The following is a 21,576-nucleotide window of genomic DNA, read 5'->3' as shown; positions in this document are numbered from 1 at the left end:
ATAAAAAAATAGAAACAAGACCACTTACAAAGCTGCACATCATAGCTCTGGTGATTAAGTAGATGTTTGCACCTTCTGAAATTACTGCCATTAGTGTTTGTTCTGAAATTAGTGTTTGTTGTTGCTTGTTTGTATTTCTAGGTCATATGCGCTACCCAAGGGCCAAGGCCGCTCCAAACGCATCACTGCAGACTACGCACCATTTTATGCATACAGTTTCTTTCCTTATAATTTAGATACTTACTGTTACTCAAGGATAAACGAATTCCGCTGTGAACGAATAAAAAATAAATTACAGCTGGCCCGAAAAACTTTTTAGGTAAAAAAAACTTCGGTACCTTAACTGCTTCGGTAATTTTGCGATACAACGACGGCGCGCGTTTGAAGATTCCTCAGTTTTGTTTATGTTTTGGACAAGTACACGTGTGGTTTTGCGGTTTACAAAGCTATAATTACGATAATAGAAAGTATATACATTACGTTAGGTATGAAATCCAGCTTATAATTACTCGGAGATCTTGACGTGCTTTATGCAGCGAAATTTTTTCGCAACAGTTGCAGTTGTAGATTTAACTTCCTGCGAAGAGCATTTCCTTTTTTAAGTTCCTTTCATTTCTTCGAAGCAAAAACAGCTTGCTTTTAAGTTTCACATCCCAAGCCACTGCAAAACCGGTAATGCATGGTTATGATTCTTATGAATCACGAACTTTAAGGTTTGCCCAATAAATTGTTTTTGTTACATTTGCTTGGTTACCTTTAACCTTCAAGTAAACCAAATTACAAAGATACTAAAATAAACATTCTGTGCAATCTATTTCAAAAATTTAATTGAACAGACTCTGTCTGTCTTCCATTTCATCTTACCAATTTAAAAGCTTAAAACTTACCGCTTTAAGCTGATTATTTATTAGATTGTTATGTTTGATTGATAAGATGAACTTCATAGTTTTATTAAGAACAATCATTATCTTCCATTTTGTATGGAAGTTAGATACAGAACAGAACCAATAACAAACCTTTGTTACATATGTAATGCTTTGTTTAATGTTTATAATGGCATCAGCTCATGTAAGTTTCCATCAGTAATAAACACTACAAAGAACACAAACTGTGTTATTTTGTAAATATGAAAGTAAAGCTACGTCTTAAAGCAAATTTTTTTTAGGGCTTTAGGATTTTGTGAGAACTAATCTAATGGCCATAGAGGAAGGTTATGTGTGATTACAAGGAGGTTATTGTCTGTAAAAAGCAACAAAAACATTGTAAAAAAGTTAAATTGCTTTTAGGTCTTTTAACATATAGGTTTAGTATTGGATTTTTGGCTTGTTAACCCCCTGTTTTTTGACTGTTGTTTTATTGTACTGTATTTGTTAAACATTTTTTCTTGTGTATATATCAATCAAGTCTGTTAGACATAACTACATGTATATATATATCTGTTAACAATCTTTGATCATAGAGTTTTAGTAGCATTTTCTCATCTTATACACAACATTTAAAAAAAAAATAAAGATATGGACATGGCATGTTTTGTTAAATAAAACTGTTTGCTGAGAAAATTACCTAATCCAACATTCAATTTTGTATGGGTTCTAATAATTGTACTGTTATTATAAATGTTTTTTTCAATCTATTGTTTTGTCTAAAATTTTAGAGCTCTATAATTTGCTTGTATTGTTAACGATTATGCTCCAGTTAATATTGCAATTACGTTTTTAATTTAGCACTTTTGCTTTTAATTTATATACATATATATCACCACTTTCTTCATAACGGGTTATAATACAAAGCAATTGACTTATTTGATGCACCAGCTTTGTAAAGTCAAGCAATCATGCCATAAGTACTGGTCTGTAACTCTTGGCATATATATATACATTTTTGTATGAATCATTTTACTTAATGTTTTCATTACTGACTCTTTTTGTATTTTCTGGTTTAGAGTATTGTGTGACTCTTGCACTATAAACACATAGTCTTGTGTATAGCAGACAGCATTCAAACTTTTACCTATTGTGTCTGTGTGTGAATTTTGTGTTGGGTGTAAACACAGGACAAGAGGTTCTTGATTGGACTTTCTCACTCTCCAAACAAGAAATAATTCAACTTGTTTGTTGTGGGTTTAATCAAGTAGCGACATTTGAAATAAGTCTGTTGGAAAACAGAGTCTGCTTGGAATTGCCCAAACCCACATTAAGCTAGGCTTTTGTTGTATAGAAAGAGTATTTTTACGAGCCCTAATTTATTTGACATGTGCAAAAATTGACAGACCCACATGCATTACTGTTAACAAATACTAGCTACAGATAATGCACGCTGTTTCTCTCATCAGTGCAGCTGTTGCTAGAGACTGGCTATGAGCTAATGTAGCCACCTATTTAGTTTGTTGGAATAACAGACTGAAAAGCCATGCTTTACCACATTTGTTTGATGCCACAACTGGGACTGTCTGTCGCTTACTTGTCATGTATTGACACTTTTATGTTTTTATACTTTTTAGTTGTGGGGTTTTAAAAAACTTTAATTAAAGCAGGTTATATCTAAAGGCAATAAGAAGTATTTGTTCATACTTTTCAACTGGTCAACGCATTTAAATCCTACATATTGTTTTTCTGTTGACAGGTACATATCAGCTATATATATAGGGTATATATTAACATATATATATATTAACAAACTATTATGAGACATCAGATAAAAGGATCAGACTCAGCCAGTACAGTAACCAGTCTGTTCTGTGATGCTGGTGATGGAAAGTATATGGAGTCATGGGGATCCAGGTCATTGAGGTAAAATATTTTTGCTGAGATCCAAGTACTTCATTTATTTAATACGCATAACTTACATCAAAGTTTCGGCTGAGTTTTATCAAAATTTTTTATCCCCTACATTAAAATTAGCTAAGTTTATGAAAATCACCTCACCAAAAGAGTTGTTCAACTATTGTTTGGTATTTACCATGTTGTTGAGGTCCAAGCATGTTTTTAGGCCAAAAGAAAGTTCAAAAATTTCCTTCCATGACAAGTCCTACTACTCTGCCTCAAAAGTTCTTGACAAATACATTGAGGAATATGACAAGCAACAAACTGTTGAACTGGCAAAGATTATTGCTGGGGCTTGTACTACTCCTGTCAAGGAAACACACTGCATTACAAGTAAGTACATTGTGCTTATTCAATACCATACTGCAGTAGTTCTCAAACTGTGCGTCGCGACGCCCTGGTGCGTCGTTTGAATTTTCCAAGGGCGTTGCAGAATATTACCGTTTCGTAACTTTTTGTTGTTGTATCAATAAACACAACTTTAATAATAAGTTTCTTAATTAACTTTTGTTTGCTGGTGCGTCGCAAGTCATGAAACTTGTGTCGCAACGAAAAAAAGTTTGAGAACCACTGCCATACTGCATTTAAAATCAAAATGCAGCTAGGGGTTTTGAAATTCTTTGTGCTGGTCATTTTGTATGTCTGGTGCTATATTTAAATCAGGTCAATTGCTTAACCAATTGGCTGATGTTTATTGTAAGACTAATGTCACTATCAGGAGATTTTACTAACAAATGTCTATGGCGTTGGTTCTTAACTTTTTGATCATGACCGAACTCTGATATTTTTCAGCATTTGGCCCAACAAGTTACATCTTACGTTTTTAACCCATTTTTTGTGGGTCATAGTTAGCTTTTGACCAAACATAGTGGCAACAGTTACTGTTTGTCATTTTGTTAAATTCTGACATAATAATACAAGCAACTTGTTTCAGGATTGCTTTAATTCCTGCAATTTTTTTTTATCATAATGGAGCAGTGTATTTTTAGCAACTGTACACAAACATGAATAAAATGAAGTAATAAGTTTTTGCTGTAAACAAAATTTCGTTGTTTTGCTGCTTAAGAACAATGTGCACAATGCTCTTTGTTGCGTCAAAAAACAAAAAAAAACTTAGTGCAACCTTCCAGTGTTTTGATATTTAGCGAACAAAAATTGCCATTTTTTAGCAAATGTAGCACCCTAAAGTTTAACGACAAATGAGTATTTGTATTGTACTCAAAAAGACCTCTGTTGAACCCCTGATTCAGTGTTGCCGAACCTCTAGGGTTCGATCACACCCCTGATTCACTGGTCTATGGTTAGGATTACTAATCCTTTGCAATTAAACAGATTTGCAACTATTTTGTATTGTACCTCTAAAATATTTTGATGATAAACAATTGGGGTAACTCAACAATTGTGACATTCACTTAAATTAGATTTATTCTATCATCCTATGTAGAATATATTTATATTAAGTTCTGTGAGATGACCATGTTTTATCATATTTATGTTCAGACCCCTCAACACTTGAGAAGGAAATTCGTTTGGCTCAAAAACTTCTCCCAACCAGTTACAGTGAAAGTGTCAAGTCAAGCAGTCTTGCTACAGATGAACTTCTTGCTATGTCTTCTACTGCAGTTCAGCCACAAGTTAGTAATACAAATGCATATTTACAGTTGGTTGGTAACTAAGGCCAGATCTTGCTGTAACACAAATCAAAGGTAAAACAAGACTGTTGGTTAAACAATAACTGATTATACTTGTATATTAGACAGTTGTTTCTTTCAACTCTGCCCAGTTTAATTTTGTAAACAGTTAACATAAAATTTTTGAATTTTTAATCTGTTTATCACAGTTATTTATTTTAACAAATTTGTCACTGGTGTAATGCTAAACAAAATACTAGTTGTTTTTTTCAAGAACTTGTATTTTTGCTAACGTTTCGCCCACCAGAGCGGTAGGGCTTCATCAGAGCAAAAAAACAAACAAACAGTTATTTATGTTACTGTTTTTAGAGCATTAATATTATGATAAAATTATAATAATAATTTTAGTTCAATATCTAAAATTTACACTGTGCATTTGTAAAACATTAACATTTTTTAGTCAAACCATCTATCATCTATAAAATATGCTGAAGAACTGATGAAACTGAAAAGAACAAGACATGTTGGTTCTCCTGTGTTAAATCTTCACAAGAGTAGATCTCATACATTTCATTATTCACCTTCCACAACAGTGAGTAAATTTTCATGAAACAAAACACATTGCTAATAAAATTAATGAACCTGATTATAAAAAAATGTATATACCTTTGATACCGAGTACTAAAGTGTATTGTTGTACTTAGTTGTATATCACTGGCTAATTTATCTGCCATAATCGGGGTACAGGCGTGCACACACACATGCCGAAAAATGTAATCACCATGTGATAGCGAAAAAAATATACGTAACTTGGTGGAACTTTTTCCTGATTTTGTGCTGTCCGAAGCAAATAAAGGCCAAAAGTTGCCCGTATTCGGCCTTCGGTACTTGCACGTTGGTATCGAAAACTGAAACAAAATATTTCGATACCGAGTACCGGGTACTCGTCCCATCACTAAAAAATAGTCATAAAATATATGTTGTTAATTAAAGATGTATTAAGCATTCGATTTAATATGTATTAGCTTTTTGAATTTGTGGATGTGCCTTGCTGTTTATTACCTCCTATAAACTACCCTTTTTTATGGCTTTATTGTTGTTTGCAGTCAAGCAGCAGTTTAACGAGTAAAAGTGACTCATCAATTTCATCTTACTCCAGGTTCGTAAAACTTTGCTTTTGTACAAAAACTGACAAAGAAAATATTTAGGATTTTCTTTGCATAAAAACTATACAGCATTTCTGTTGTAGAAAGAAGCATTCAAGCAGATTAAGAAAAGCTTTGCAATTCTCGGCTGATGAAAATAGCTCAGAAGATGAGGCTTCTGTGAGTATCAAAAAACACCTGTGTAACTCATTTAGAGGGTGAGTCTAGTAAAGATTCCTGTCGTGGGTTCGAATCCCACTGCAGGCTAGATTTTTTGGGAATGCTTGGGAGACCCGCTGATTCGGTGCAACGCCTTTAATAGGCCTGGCGTGCTATGACATATAGTTTTGATCAGACAGGACAAAAATGAAAAACAACCAATACTGTTTTCAAGGGCATGTTTGTAAAATTGAATTCTTGTACATATTGCATGTTGCAAAAATTGGCAATATGCCTAAAAACCTCACAGTCTCACAAATGCACAGTACCCTGCAAAACTATTCTGTTCATGCCTTTATCAACACAAAGCACATTCGTTGAAACAACAACTGTGCTAATTTAGTACCTGAATAACCTTCTGCTTTTTTTTGATAAATACTTTTTCAGTCATTACCAACAAGCCACCATCACAAGAGGCGCTCTTCAGATGATTATGAGGAAATCTTTCCATCTTCTGCTTCCCTGTCAACTTTAAGATCAAATGAAATTGAAGATCAAATGCAGGATATTGACAAAACCTGGAGATTGGTTGATGACCTCAAGGTAATGTGATGAACCATTGATTGTTACTAATCAAGAAGCAAAGGTTGATAAAAAAACATTGGTTTAAACCAGTGGTTCTCAAACACTGGAAGGTAGCCGGGTGTGCTCTACGATAAAGTTTTAATGTACATGATATGAAGAATGACTGACTTTTCCATATTACTGTCATCGGTGGGGCCGCAAAATCTTGGTTATTTCATGGGTGTGCCCTAGGGCCATAAAGTTTGAGAAATTCTGATTTATGCAGTGTTTTACAGTTAAAAATCCTACAGTTAATTTTTTTTTTACTTTAGAAGCATGCGGCTTAATATTATGTCCATTATTAGTTAGGTACCACTGATTTGAAATGTAACTTCCTGATAATATCACATTAAACTCTTGTTTCTAATATATTCAACCATTGCATGCCCATGTTGTTCAGGTTTGGAAGAACTAAGAACATCCAGGTTGTAAAAAAAATGTATAAATGTATGTAAAAATTGCTCAAATCTTGAGTAAATAAACAAACACTTTGTATGCAATCTGACCAGTTTCTTGCAAAAGAGTACAGAAAGAAAAATATATCAACTTGTGGACTTGGGAATACAGGACTTGTTGTATTTCAGGCTGATCTTGCTTCCACCGGCACATCGACCCTCCAGCGCCACCATCCGGATCGTGAATCGCTGAGGGATTTGATTGACAGGTTGACAGCTACTGCTCGGCGTAAAGAGGACGCACTCCGAACGACGCTGGACGCATCACTGACAAAAAAGCACAAAAGATCTGCACGAAGAAAGTCGGTTTCGGAATCGGAGACTGATGAATTGGTGTAAGTTGGTTAACAAAATTGTTTTAAGTGTCGCCCGTTTTAGTTAAACTGCTTAAATTTGTTGTTCTTATTTTGCTTGAAACCTGCAGAAACTGTGACCAAATCGGTTGGAGATAAACTTAAAACGTTTATTAGTGACCAGTAGATCCACTGCCGCGCTATTTCGCTACAATAAAGAATATGCACAATAAAGAAAATAAGTATTCAGGCCCAAGCAAGTAAATAAGAGTGACCGAAATTACGTTATTAAAAGCAGTAGACTTCATTAAGCATATAACACATTCACATCGAATGATAACGAGAGGTCACTAATTTTTGCCAAGTTTTATTCCTGTATTCTGTGTGGAGATGACCGCCGCCTGCAATATACAGGGCACGAAGTAGTTTTTGCAAACTTACCCATCTGAGGGCAGTTTACAAATCGTTTCTGCCTGTGTCATTGTTTATGAAGTAGTGTTTACATATTAGGCAATTTCGTACCTCTCCATAGTTAGTCTTTGCCATCAAAACGCGACTGTTCCAACCTACAGCGGAAAAGTCAATTTTGGTTCGCCGCTAGATGGTGTTGTTGAGTCTAAAATTGTCTGTATCGCATTTACCAATCCAAACTTTAATACAATTTCCAGAAAATGTTGCACGCTACTGACACAATATTTTCTGGCTGCAATAGCGCTTCATAAAATACAATATTTGAAGCGAATCGACACATGATATATTTTAAGCTGCAGTGAGTGAGTTTTTCGTGTTGTTTTCAACAATATGCTTCTGGACGAATTCGTAAAACGGCAACCAACAACCCGTGTCGCCCCGGTTTATTGTGACATAATAACCGCAGAGTTATTAACATTGTGACGTATTTCCGCTTCAATTTCAGAGATTTGAAATCTGGTCACGCATCGTCGGTCAGCAGCACATCTGATTCCACGCTTGAGCGATTTTCGAACGACGCATCGAATTCGTGGAAAACTTTGGAAGCGAAAAACTTCAGCAATTCGATTTCTTCACTGTCACATGCTGAAAAGCACGTGTGCCCATCCAGCGTGACGAACCCGGATTGTGACGTCACAGTCAGGTAATGCGTTTGGGGAGTTTTCTTATGCTGCGTTAAAAAGTCGGTTGTTTGGATCACGTTGCTATCCAGGAATGTAGGATTTACGTTTTTAAACAAACAACTTTTGGTTATTCCGCGTAACGGCGTATTTTACGGTGTGAATAGAGGTTTAGCCAGGGTGAAGCTTTAATGGCCTTTTCAAAAAATAAGTTTACTCACACAAGGAGCAAAACTTTCCTGCCGAATCTCTGTGGACTGAATTGGGTAAAAAAATCGTTTATTGGCTCCGGGTGTTTGGGTGCTGCACTGTTTATAACAACCCACAGCCAGTAACATAAAACAAACAGGCGCGAAAGTCTGTGACAAAATGCACCTTCCTAAAGTTATGTTGTCCGAATAAAATTATCCTATCTGACTGACGTCAAAAATAGTTCATTGTTGTTTTGCCCTTTTATAGGCAGAAAGATGTAAGATGTTTTCGACATTGGTGGGTTTTATTTAAGGCCCCTATCTTTGCCCAATTTGCTTGGCTGAATTAGCGAAATTCCTGTGGGGTCACTATAGGTTTTAGGTGCTACTCATGCATGACTTGTTGAACCGACGGAAAATTGCCCAACTTTCCACGTGTTAAGAGAAGGTTGAACACACTTCCTTCCGTGTACATTTCTTGTGAAACCACAATTTAGGTTAAGTAGCTGATGTTGCTTCATGTTAAAACTATATTCCCAGTCATCGGCGCCGACTTTGGAAGTTTTTCGGGTATGTCGCATGGAATATTGTCATGAAAAAAATATGTTTCTTATTGCGAGTTTAGATATTGCGGGATTAAGTTAAAGCTTGCAGTTTGTGAGCTTCACAGTTCGTAATTCTACCGGGCCCTTTTCCTTCTGTTGCAGGTGAACACATGTTTGTGTTGTGGCAAGTATTATATATCACAAAAAATACCTTGTTTTTTTCCTCTCAACAACACCATTGTGCTTTTCATAAAGTTATAAATTTAAAAATACCAAAGCTGTTCTAGTGTTTGAGGCCGTTTTCTATTGTAATCATGGTTAAAAACAATTTATTTTGGAACAATCCCCTGTTAGACATTTTTCCCCAGTACGTTGATTTATTTTAGTCAAACTTTTAACTGTCACACACATGACCTGCATGCCTTTGAAATAAAATACTTGGTCAATCACCAAGTAAAGTCGGGATTTTATTTGCTGAAACTTATCAAGCTTGCTACATCGGGTTCCAGTAAATGATTTTTCGGCTTTCTTATTGTGGCACAAATCTGAGGGATTTTCCTGCATTTTGATCGGGTCACTGATTTTGTTGTATAGGCTGCGGTAAAAGTTTCTGGTTCTCCTTTGTGTTCCGTGTGGTAATGGGTTTGTTCGTCGTAAACTGTTAATGGAATAAACATAAAAATCACTGAAAGTTCCATTTCCCCTGCTTAATTACTCAACTACTGCAGATGTTTTTTTAAAGAACCTCAGTCATGGTTAATGGGCTAAGGATTTTGTAAATTTAAATCAAATTTATTTCTATTTAGGACAATAAATTTACTTATCCATGTGGTTGTGTATAGCGAGACACTTTTGTTCAAAACGACATGTTTGGCAGAAGGATTTAAGTTTCGGCAATAGGGTCAGTCATTGTTTTAGCAAAATTTGGGTTCTTGCTCAAACGTTTTTATTTTCTCATATCACAAGAGCTTTTTACGTCGCAAATGACAATCATTCGTTGCTTTAGTTGCCTGACAACTGTAAAATAACAATCTTTCTCGTTTTCAGACACTCATCTCCTGTACAATCGCCCTACAATGACTCGGACAAAAAATCGAAGGGCGTCCTTCACCAAATTGACCGCATTTTCCCGCACAAAGGTAAATGTAATAACAAGAGGGGAACATACAAACCCGTCGTATGCTTTGTGAATTGTTCTGTTGCTTTCAAATCCCACTGAGCCTGAGTAGGTACAATATGGGGTGTTATTCTGCGACGGATTAAGGGACAAAGCGCATAACGGAGCGGACTTGGTAATGATGTTTAAAAAATGTTGTGCTTTTGATAATTTACAAAAACATCCACTTGGTCCAAGTTATTAACATTTTTTCTCACAATTGTTAAATCAACAGTTTGTTTAGTAAGCTTCAAAACCCGTGATTTAGTTTATACCAGTTTACACGAATTTGGGCTACATCTTATGGCAAACGGCCTATTTTATGTAACGGGTTACTGTACCTTCCCACTATCGCCATCAATGCCCCACACGGATCTTGTTAATAAAGAAGTTATTGTTTTCTTGTTTTGGATTTGTACTTGTATAGTTAAAGCTTATTTAATTTAATATATTAACACGATTATCAACGTTTCTTGCGTAATACCGCAAGTTTGGAAACCATTACTTTCAGCTTAAAAATCTTCTTATTTCAGACAAATATGTTTCAATTTACTGGGATTTCATGTGCAAAAATAATACAATGAATCATTGAAATGAATTTAGTTAAAAGTTACATTTTGTCATGGAGGGTCAGATCTAGTATCAACTAAGCTATGCCCTGTATTAAATCTCTCATTAGGCTGTGTAGACAACGCACACTGTTTCAAACTATAAGGCCTCATCAGTGCAGCTGTGACGTTGGATCAGCTGTATTGGCTAGTGTAGCCATCCACAACACTCCAGTTTGTTGAAAGTAACAGGGCAAAAACCCATGCCCCACCTAGTTTGTGCAAAGCCACTGGGCATACACCACACATGAAACTGGCTCACAATGGCCAAGCAACTGCTTGGGAACCAAATTGAAGTCGGCTCATTGTCACAGTATCAATGTAAAATCTCTCATTATTCTTCAAGTTTTTATAACATTACATGTGACCTTTCAGATGACAGCGACTCCACCTTCCTCACACACGACAATATATCGGAAGCGATGAGATTGATCGACCAACGGACAGACGACAGGTAACATCAACAGGAATTGACAATAGCGAAAATATCTCTCTTAATTTCTCCTAAACCAGGGTCTGGCGCTCCACCAGTGAATGGTCAGAACCTAATCAGTATTTCAGTTTTTTTAAAACAACTAACTACAAACAATGTCTAACAAAAGAAAATAAAATTCCCTCAAACCTAAAACTGCCTTGATTTTGCTTACCCACAAGCTTAAACTCGACTTTTTTTGTAGGTAAAAAATCGTTGTGTCATGCTGTTTTCACAGATTAAATACGGGGTAGTAGATTTTCCCCTTCACATCCAGACAAATGAAAACTATCAATCACGCCATATATTACCCATATGGGGTTCGATATAAACAGAAACGTATTATAAAACCAACCAAGCCAAAAAAATGTTAAGCAAGATGCAGACTGTATCTGCCACTCCCAACAAACTGTAGTGCCGTAAGGTACACAATTGGCTACACAAGCCAATACGACCTATGTCTTGTCACCTGCTGCACTAATGACATCTTAATTGTCGAACGTATTGTTTTGATAACTATAATAATTACGGGTCACAGGATACCTTAAATCCGTGAAGGCAGTTGTTTTAACCAAATGATTTACTATGTACAGATACGACAAGAAACAGATAGACCGCAGCGATGCATCCCTCGAATCTACACCGATTCGAACCCCAGACTCAGTGACTTTGCATGCCGGTAGGACGCCTTACAACCGACGTGTCGATCTCTCATTGGCTGGCGGTGATATGAGTGCTGCGATACATGGAAGCCCGACTGAGACTGAAAAGATTTTGGAAGGAGACAGGACTTGGGAAAAAATTCCACCCAGGTAAAAAAATTCCACTAAATTTGTTTTGTTAAAGTTTGTTTTTAGACTGTTTTTGTCAGCTGTTTAGGGCAGTGGCTTCCACCCTTTATCAACGAATTCCCCACTTCAATTCAAAACATTTTCATACCTCGCTAATTTTGTACACAGTAGATTGCCTCAAGGTTTTGGTAGTTTCAATATATCATTTTCCACTTACTAGTTGTGTTTTTGGGAAATTTCTGGGATTAACTGACTAAAGCACTAACACTCCATGCGTAACGAGTTTGCCAGTTAGCAACGTTGTCGTTTGAAACGAGCTAATCCTGCCTTGTGTGGATGACGCAGTTGAAATTCAATACTGAGTCTGGTATAGGCTTGTGGATAGATTGTGTGCCCTTTTCTACCGTAATACAATAATTCTACTTATTAACCCAAGACTTACGAAAGAATGTGTAATTGTCTTGTTATTGTGTTGCGTGACCCCGGTTCCGGGTTCGCGGTAGGAAACTAAACAACACAAGCAAAGTGGGGCATGAAACAATACCGCCAACCGCAAAAACGAATAAAAGGGTTTTAGGCTTTGACTGTAAACATTTTTTTCGCTCCACATAATTCTGCCCTGAAAACAGGCTGTATAATTTTGAAAACCTTTAAGGTTACAAAGCAACTAGAGGTTGTCTAAACTGAAGCAGGGGCATACAATTTGCGACCTGCGGACCAAATGCGGCCCATTGATTAAGGCTGTGTGGCCCGCAGAGACGCTTAGATTTTAAATGTACTGGAAAACTACTTTAATTAATAGATATTTGACAGATCAATGCGCCCGGTTCTATTTGTATGCTACTTGACAATAATACGACTAGAATCCATTGCGAATTTTACTTGTTAACTCAACATAGGCACATTTGGTATGCAACAAAGTAAAATCACCTTGTTTTATATAAAGGTGCGCCCCCGCGATTTAGTCATCGCAATTGTGTTTGGCCCCACAGTGACAAAGGTTGCACACCCCTGGTGTAAAGCAATTCGCTTGCAACTTTAATAAAGTTGCTTTTGATAACAACAATATTGGATTCTATAGTTGCCACACACTTGTGTTTGTCACCAAGGCAGTCCTAAAAATCAAAGCATCCTAAAGATAGGAATTGTATTGTGCAAAAAATTGAAAACCTCTCATGGCGCATAGTTTGAGAACCACAGCTTTGTTGTAAAGAGAAGTTGTCATTTAATGACTACATTTGGAAATTGGTGGTTCTATCTATTACTATTCGGCGTTTCTCAATTTGGTTTTCCCATTTCGAGGAAGACTGTTTCTGCTGGCTTAAATTTCATTTCTCGTGGAATTAGGGTTTGTAACTTTGCAATCTGACATCTGGTAACCGTTCTGCTTGGTCGAGCATGACCGCGTGTCACGCTCACTTGACTTTTGTTCCACCAAAAAGGATTTTGTTGTTTAACCCACAGTGTTACCAATCCTCAAATGTTACGCCCAATCGGCATATTCGAGAAAATAGATTTTATTTGATTGAAACTTAAGCATAAATGTTCTGACGAATGTTTTGTTGAAAAATGTGGATTGCTTTTACAGTTCAACTTGATTATTTTACACTCCCAACAACTTTTAAAAGTTATAGGACTACACAAATCACACGACATATCGAACATTTTGTGATGCAACGAATATTTAACTGTTTGAGTTTAATTGGATTGTGGTAATATTGTTCGCTTCTTTTGTTTTAAGAAAGTTTGATTTATCCCAATTTCAAAAATGCTTGGGCCAAAACAGAAGTATCGTCATAAAAATTCGAACAAACTACTTCAGTTCACCCAGACTTCGGCAAACCGTGGTTTTGTAAAACTGTGGTCCAGTAGGGGGCGCTAGTGGACCATAAGGTTGACAAAATGAAGCGGCAAACATTTGTGCACGTTTGTCCACAGAATTTGTGTAACATCATTAAAAAATTTGGTTTTTGATTAAAACAGTGATAATCTTTTGGTAGAAATTTAGTTGTAAACGTGATTGTCCGTATTAATAAATCTTTTCAAAAACGCTTTGCTGGAAGTTTTAGCGGTTTATTAGTGAACTAAATTTACCAGCAAAATATACCAAACTAAAAATTCACAATGTCAAAAATCGTTAATTTTGTGTTAAACTTTATTCTGAATTTGATTTCATAGGAAACGTTCAACTTTCACCGATGATGACGTCACGCCAGCATCTTCGACAATTTCGTTATCTTTTCATATGGAAGGAAAACCAAAGGCCGTGAAGGGCTTCATGGAAGAATGCCTGGCTGCCCCGGTAATCCAAACAGCGATGCTTTATTATCCCGCGATTTCAATGCTTTTCAAAACATTTTTTCGTGCGCGTCTAACCGGGCAAGCCCAGTAATATTTGCTCGGCTTTGTGAGCTAATAATAACCTTTCTCTTTTCTATGTATGACATCAGAATGGCGATAGTGCAAGTCTGAGCGGCGGAAAGCAGCCTGGTTCGGTCGAAGCACTCAAAAACATGATTTTTTCTCTTCAAGGGCTCGCTTCGTCACAAAGACAAGGTGCGATAACAATGCTATATGTGGAACGCGGTGATTGTTGCGCGACAATGGTGTTAAAACACCTCATAAATTTACAGTTTTTTGTATTGAGGTTTTGTTTGGAGCCAGGAAACAAAACCAGTTTGTTATTTTACCACGTTTCTGACCCACGATCGTTTTTCTGCTGCTAAGGTCTATTAGTAAACAAAAAAAAGTCCATTTAAATTTGTGCATTATTCCCAGCATTTGGCAATCAAACTTATTTCGTCGGTTTATTAAGCATGTGGTACCCGGCTTCTACACAAATGCGATATATTAGTTTCCCTACCGACATACACCTTATAATCAGTGAGTAAAAATTATAGGTTACAAGAAAATATGCTTTTATTGTAACCTTCATTCCCTGATATTAAAGCTAAGCTACCAACACATTCCAATCACCAACATGAAAGTCCTTTCCATTTAACTTACATTATAGGACATTTAACCAGTATTGGCAATATAAGTTTTCTATAGTTTTTAGTATAGCTTAAATTTAAACTGGCTTAATTCAGGCGTGGCTTTGCGATCAGTATCATTTGTGCTGCTATTTTACTGTCAAATTTGGCCGAATTCTAGCTTTGTTTAAAAACAGTTTGGATTCTGACTGGGTTCGGGCTTGTACTTTCAGATTCAGGCTCTAATTTCGGTCATTACATCTTGTACAGGTTGTGTAAAATTATTTGGCCGCCCTTATGCTAAGGTAGCCTTCGCATTATTGCCCTACATCAATACAAAAGTATACTTTAGAACAGGGGCGGGCAACAAACAGCCCGCGGACCGGATCCGGCTTTTTTTGAGCGGCCCGCAGACAGTTTCAGGTCTTACATGATAATGTGGCCCGCGACCACAATCTGCCACAATCCCCCACTACTTGCTTACTGCGTCAAATTTTAGTTGTAACGGACAGTGACGCTCCCCAATAGCAAAAAACTTTCCCGCGGTTTTACCATTGCACCATACGTCTGTTGTTACGACATACCTGCCAACTTTGTGTGTGGCCTGCTTTCACGGTTTCCTTTGTTTCTACACGTGTGTAGGCTAGTTTGTGTTTCAGCAGTATCTAAGTCTGTGGTGTATGCATTAAATTTGCTATGGTGAATAATTTTATGTTATATCAGTTAGATTGTTTTGACTGTGCTGTGTTTGTGATGTTCTTGAATGTATTTGGTTTAGGTGGTCAAAAATCCGTCTTAAATCACTGGATAAATACGCGATTAATGTATCGATTCAGGAATCCGGCCCGCCAAGTACTTCATTTCCCATATCAGGCCCGCCGACTGAAGAAGTTGCCCGCCCCTGCTTTAGAAGAATTTAACTGTTAACCACGTACATCCTTCATCTAACAGTTATAAGTTTACTAACAACAAGTTTTTAACCCAGCAAAAACTCCTGATTGGCAAATTACTCATATGAAACTCTATTTTCAGGTAACGATGCCCGGAATTTAGTGGAAAGTTTCGATGGACAAGATTCTTTACAAAGGTACGTGCGTTTTGCGGGGATAGCGTTATCATTCATGCGTAACCCACTGTAATAGGACACTGAGTAGGAACCATTCTCTTTCCAGCGTGGGAGATGGGGCATTGAAATATTCGGTTTTGTCCAGATTGTTCGGTTTACCATCGGTATTTGATATCTTGCGTTGTCTTTTGGGACAATGCTTGATATATAACACTGTTTCCTACAAGTAAACAATCTCAAGTCTTGTTTGGTGATTTTTTTCATCGCACCTATATGACTTGTAGCAGATACAATTAATCACAACCTTCGATAATATGCGCATTTGCCACGAATGCTTAAACACAGAGCGACAATGGGTTGAGGCTATAACAGGTGTATTTATGTAGCGTTTTAGACAGAGTATGAACTGAAAAATCGAACTTCTAGTATTTTTACAACATATTATTGTTTCTTACAACAACTTCAATTGTTAATGTTTGCGAAGCATTGCTGCAAAACTGGGTCAAGTTTGTCCTATTCGTTTTGGGTTGAATACTTTTGTTTTTTTACATAAGCTTCCTTTTTGTTCATTTGTTGTTGGAACATAAATTTCTCTCCCAGTCTATTGTCAGCTTGTACAGCGTCGCAAATGCTTGGGGAAAGCCTGAATGAAACGTTGTGAACCTTGAAGTTACCAGTATGTGTGAAAACCAATGTGTTAAGCAGATAAATTTTGGCTTCTGAATTCTCTTCAGCTTGTTTTTTACCTTCGCTTCAAATAAGTGCGCTTTATCACGTAGGCGGCAGTAAAATAAAAAACAAATGTAAGTGAATCAGAGGCCTGTTGTTGCGAAAAAGACGCTTGGAATAAACCCCTGTGATTGGTGAACAATACTCACGTGACCTGTGACGTGGTTGGTCTTTAGATCAGCACGTGATTGTGGTTGTTATTCTGCAACTTTCAAAATCTTATTTTGAATTGAAAATCACATTTTCCTGTGGCTGCTTTGCTGAAATTTGCCGTTGTCTTGTCTTGCTGATTCTGTATTTTTAAATATAAACGTAGAAAAATGTCTCCTGGGTTATTTAGGGGTGCTTTTACGTGTTGGGTGTTTCCACTTTTAGTTTTGTGGTTGAAAGTTTATCACCAGACCAAGCCCCACACGTAGGTTGGAAGGTTTAAATGTTGATGAAGCAATGACTGAAACTTACTCTTCTTTTATTCGCGAAACGTTATTTTAAAGCTCTTGAAAACAATTTACGTTTTACAAGTTTATTGGCGGTAGTTTTGCAATTGTTAAGCCCCCGGACATGAAAACAATCCCACCCGAAAAACTGTCGTCGATTTGCAATTTCAGCTGTCTTGTACGTCACCACTTGATAACACAACACGCGTCATACGTGTTTTGTCTTCACACGTCCTGTGTTGTTGTAATATTGACTGAAAGTCTTGATAACAACTTGAATCTATTATGCGCTCATATAAGCCCTGCGTCCTTCATTGTAGCGTCACACAAGGCTTTCTTTCCTTAAACCCGTCATGTTTTTAAAGCCAACGTTTTTCTATTATTGAGTTTTTTCTTTCAGTTATAAAAACTAAGTGTAATGGAAAGTTTTGCAGACTTTTGTAAATTTACTTTAACAAGTGTGATTCTAATCTCACGACGTTTACATTTTTTCTTGAACGTTCACATTGAGGTAGAACCAACTTTATGTTTTTCTGCTTGAGCGCTCTTCAACTAGTTGGTAACAAGTCTCTTTTGGGAGTACCGCATTTAACACAAACTACCAATTTTATGTCACGAATGTTGAGATCTTATTCCTCGTGCAATACACTGGTTTTGTCCTAAGTTAGAGTTTGACTTTAAACCATATATATGTAGTAAACCATTGACATGGTCTAAGTTGTATTTTCATTAATGTTGTGCGTTGGATAAGATTGGAAATCACTGGTTTAAGTGACCGTTCTCCCATATGGGCCTCGAAAAGTTTGTTGTTTTTTCTTTTGTTAATTTTATTTTTTTGTTCGACAATATGTTTACCAGCTGGTTACCTTGTCATCATGATGCACAATATATTATTTGGTGTAAACTAACGGAAGTTTTGGTGTTGTCGTTTCTACACTCTCGTTGTTTGGATTACTGCTTAGGTTTTCGATTCAGATTTAACCAACTGAATTTGCTTTTATCGCTTTGATTTTTAACAAGTAATTTGCGTTAAAGTTGTGCAAGATTGTCGCAAGGTTTTAACATGCAAACATGTTGAAAGGGCACTTATCCATTCTGACATATATTTTGTTGAATAACGCGACCGTAAATACAAAACCTTGTCCCCACAAACCTGTTTTTAAGACTTTGTTTTATGGTAGTTGCTTTTTTACTTGTACCGCATATTAATAAAGTTGTGCATGTTGTCATAAAATTTGAACGGACGAACAAGTTCAAGGATACTGATCAATTTGAACTAATATCTTTTTGTGTGGAACGAAACCATAAATACAAAATAAACCGTCTTTCTATACCCACCCACAAACCCGTATTTTCATACACTGTTTCGTGTTGTTGCAAACATTTTCGACTTGTCTGAGCCACAGCAAGCCTCCATTTTATGCACAACTTGCAAAAAACAAGCTATCTGCCGGAACAAAATGCCGGTTAGTTTTGCAACGACGCGGAAGAATATTTCTCTTCCATGACAAGGCATGGCCCGAACTTTGATAATTAAAACTTTTGTGTCTCCACATCAATCCATCACCACTGAAGCGCTACGTGCCTTGTCGCGCGCAGATTCACCTCATCCGACGCGTCAAACTAGAATACTTCTATTATGACGTCACAGTAGGCACGTGAGCCCCCGTTTTATGGGCGGACGCGGTCCGTTGCACTTATTCGGGAATAAAGAAGCGCAGAATTTGTGCGTGGGATGGTTCGGTCGCGCTTCGATGTGGCCTCGTGACATTTTCTGCCGCCGCAGTCTGAGTTTAGGGTTTGAGAATCGTAGATTTTTTATTGCTCTGTGTTACCCCACAATGCCCATTGTCTGTTTCTCGTGCATAGCGATATTTATATATGCGCGGCGCAAATTGATTCACATTATCTGGGAGATTGGGGGAAAATGGTGGATAATTGGTCGTATAATGTGGCATAGAAAAGCCAGTTTAATGCTTTAAAGCTTTTAACTACGTTTCTCCACAAATACAATACGGAATTTTTTTCTGTGATTTTTTAAGGTTTGTGTGTTTTACGTTATGAACTCGTCTGTCGAGTTCTTCCATAACAAAAGTTCCACAAAATCACTATATCTTTGGTCGCGTGTCTATGAACGCACATAATTGTGTTCAAAAATAGTTTTGTCGTTTTGATTGTGTTCAAGGCGCTTCAGCTTTTGTTCCAAGACTTTTTGGATTTTTTAGAAGCTGAAGTATCTTATACACTTGTACAAACAACGTACTAAATGATTCTGTTAAAATTTTGATTGAACTTTATTTCAACCTAAGTTCTTTAGAAAATCCGCCTTTTTAAAATCTTGCACGAGTGGTAAATTGAACGAACTCGTCGCTTCGTTGAAACAAGAAAAAGGCAAAAATGTCATTTTTTTCTTTTCACTTCCTATGTTGTTGACAGTTTATCACAGTCGCCACGGCAACCGACGCACTGGCCTTACGTCAGCTAGAGTTCCTCGCACGCACGTTGACGTCACGCTATGAAAACGCTTGGTCATCCCGCTTGTGTGAAGTCATGCGTAACCCTTGTCACGTGGAAAAATTTCGCAAGGTTTGGTTTTTAGAGAAACTTGGAAACTTTTTTCTTTACTCCAAACTTTTACGTTACTTTTCAAAATTTGATTTTTTCTCCTTAACAAAGTTTTGACCACCCACTGAAGTTTACAAAACATGTAATGGAGGGCGCTCTTGCTTCAGCTGAAGAGCCAAGTCCGAATTGATAAAATTTTATTGGGGTTACTGCCACCCGCCAATTTGCCTGTTTGGATAATAAAGATAAATGGCAGTTGTGTCGGGAATAGACCAGACGAAGTTATGCCAAATACCCAGCATTGTATACTTGTTACCATGGTTTTAAGGGGTACTGAGTACAAAATACTTGACTTTGTTGAAATATTTTTTCCGCCACCCAAAGCCGTGTGTTTTATTGGAAGTTTCCATGGTTACTTACCTTTTGAGGAGTTTTAGCTGGCTCATGGAACTTTATGTTTAACTCTGTGTTACAATATACAAGCGCGCGCACAAACTTTCAAAACTATTCGTAACACTATTCTAAACACTTTATAACGACCGAGCACCAAAATCGTTCAAATAAACATGTGTCCGAATAAAAGATTTTCAACGATATTTCTCGAAGCGTTAAGGTAAAACGTTGTCGTTTTTTTGGCTGAAATAGTTTTGATTTTTGCGATTTATGAAACAATTTTTGTGTGTTTTTGTGGAAAAACGTTTTATCACTCAAACAAAACCGTTTAAAATTGTACCAAACTAAATTTAAAACATCAGTAATATGAATTTGTTTGTTAACCTTTCGTGTCTTTGTTTAGATCTATAACTTAACGGAATCACGCGAATATAGCTAAGGAGAAACGTTGTTATTTAAAAAGCCTAACAGCTTTATATTACAGATCAACTATCCTGAAAAGTTGAATTAAAATTCTTTTTATTTCAAACACAGGGCGTTACATCACCTCGACAACCTGAAAAACATCACACAAAAATAACCCACGCCCCTCTGCTAAACAAACTTAACCCACCTTTCACCTACATACCTCACCCACAAGTTGCCATGGCGATAAAAGCGACACGAACTGATCGCGGTAAATGTCAGGGACCATTTGGGGGCTGTTTGAACCCGAATGACCCCAAGGTTTTGTCACGCTGTGATAACCCATCCCTGAGTCCGCACAAAACCTGACTTGCCTTGCTCTTGCTTATCTTTCTCTGTTTGTTTCGGGCCATTGACAAGAAGCCTTGCGAGGAGAACCCGATAAACCGACTCTGTATTGATGATTGCTTGGTCGTTTGTTTTCGAATTTTCGTAGAATTTTCTGCTGCTGTGCTGTAGTTGAAGTAGAACGTACGCATGCTTGCTTGGTTTGGTAGAATTATTTGTCCTTGGTTTTCATTTTGCTCCATAGCTTCAATCATTTTCACACAATCCAAATCTTTCACTAATCAACATTTATTTATGATATGATTCATTTATGCATGATCGACGTTTTCTGGCTTTGTCCAGTAAAAAGTACATGTTCATTTTGTAGCTATTAGGTCATTTTCTTTCCTCAATTTCCTTTCCCTACTGACCTCTAAAGATTTTTTTAACTTCGTGGCAAAAAAAGTTATCGTCTTTTGTCATATTGAGAATCTTTGAAGAGTCGTAGAGATCTCTTTTGTTTAGATAAAAAAGTACAATATTTGCTTCGACTAACCTCATGCAGAAATGTATGGAATTGCATTGTGTCTTTTTCTTATCGTTTAACATTCAAAGGTGTGATTGAAAATAATGATTATGTTATCACTGTTTTCGTTGGTTTTTTATTCAATTAAAAGTTTCTGAAGTTTACTTGGTTTG

At 36.9% G+C, this 21,576-nt stretch overlaps 1 protein-coding gene across 2 annotated transcripts; it reads left to right on the top strand.

Annotated features, from left to right (window-relative positions):
- Nucleotides 1–2,604: 2,604 nt before the first annotated feature.
- Nucleotides 2,605–21,567, top strand: LOC145212815 (uncharacterized). Of its 2 annotated transcripts, none has more exons than XM_080081072.1 (16): nucleotides 2,605–2,789; nucleotides 2,989–3,155; nucleotides 4,323–4,456; nucleotides 4,914–5,045; nucleotides 5,560–5,612; nucleotides 5,703–5,778; nucleotides 6,205–6,360; nucleotides 6,966–7,171; nucleotides 8,046–8,243; nucleotides 10,004–10,095; nucleotides 11,096–11,174; nucleotides 11,786–12,004; nucleotides 14,162–14,285; nucleotides 14,434–14,539; nucleotides 15,988–16,042; nucleotides 20,680–21,567. In XM_080081072.1, the coding sequence occupies exons 1-16, from the start codon at nucleotides 2,683–2,685 to the stop codon at nucleotides 20,723–20,725; spliced, it is 1,950 nt and encodes a 649-aa protein (XP_079937198.1). In that variant the 5' UTR covers nucleotides 2,605–2,682; the 3' UTR covers nucleotides 20,726–21,567. The 2 variants fall into 2 exon arrangements, with proteins under 2 accessions (XP_079937198.1, XP_079937197.1); XM_080081071.1 differs by lacking the exon at nucleotides 20,680–21,567 and adding an exon at nucleotides 19,624–20,556.
- The last annotated feature ends 9 nt before the right edge of the window (nucleotides 21,568–21,576 follow it).

Source organism: Phallusia mammillata, chromosome 2 (genome assembly GCF_965637545.1).
Source record: "Phallusia mammillata chromosome 2, kaPhaMamm4.hap1.1, whole genome shotgun sequence".
NCBI classification, from domain to species: domain Eukaryota; kingdom Metazoa; phylum Chordata; class Ascidiacea; order Phlebobranchia; family Ascidiidae; genus Phallusia; species Phallusia mammillata.
The sequence above is the reverse complement of the archived record's forward strand: the minus strand, read 5'-3'. Positions and strand labels throughout refer to the sequence as shown.

Coding starts and splice junctions, on each gene's coding strand:
- LOC145212815 (XM_080081071.1), top strand. CDS start 2,683: ATGAGACATCAGATAAAAGGATCAGACTCAGCCAGTACAGTAACCAGT. Junction 11,175..11,785: donor GACCAACGGACAGACGACAG/GTAACATCAACA, acceptor TACTATGTACAG/ATACGACAAGAAACAGATAG. Junction 14,540..15,987: donor CGCTTCGTCACAAAGACAAG/GTGCGATAACAA, acceptor CTCTATTTTCAG/GTAACGATGCCCGGAATTTA.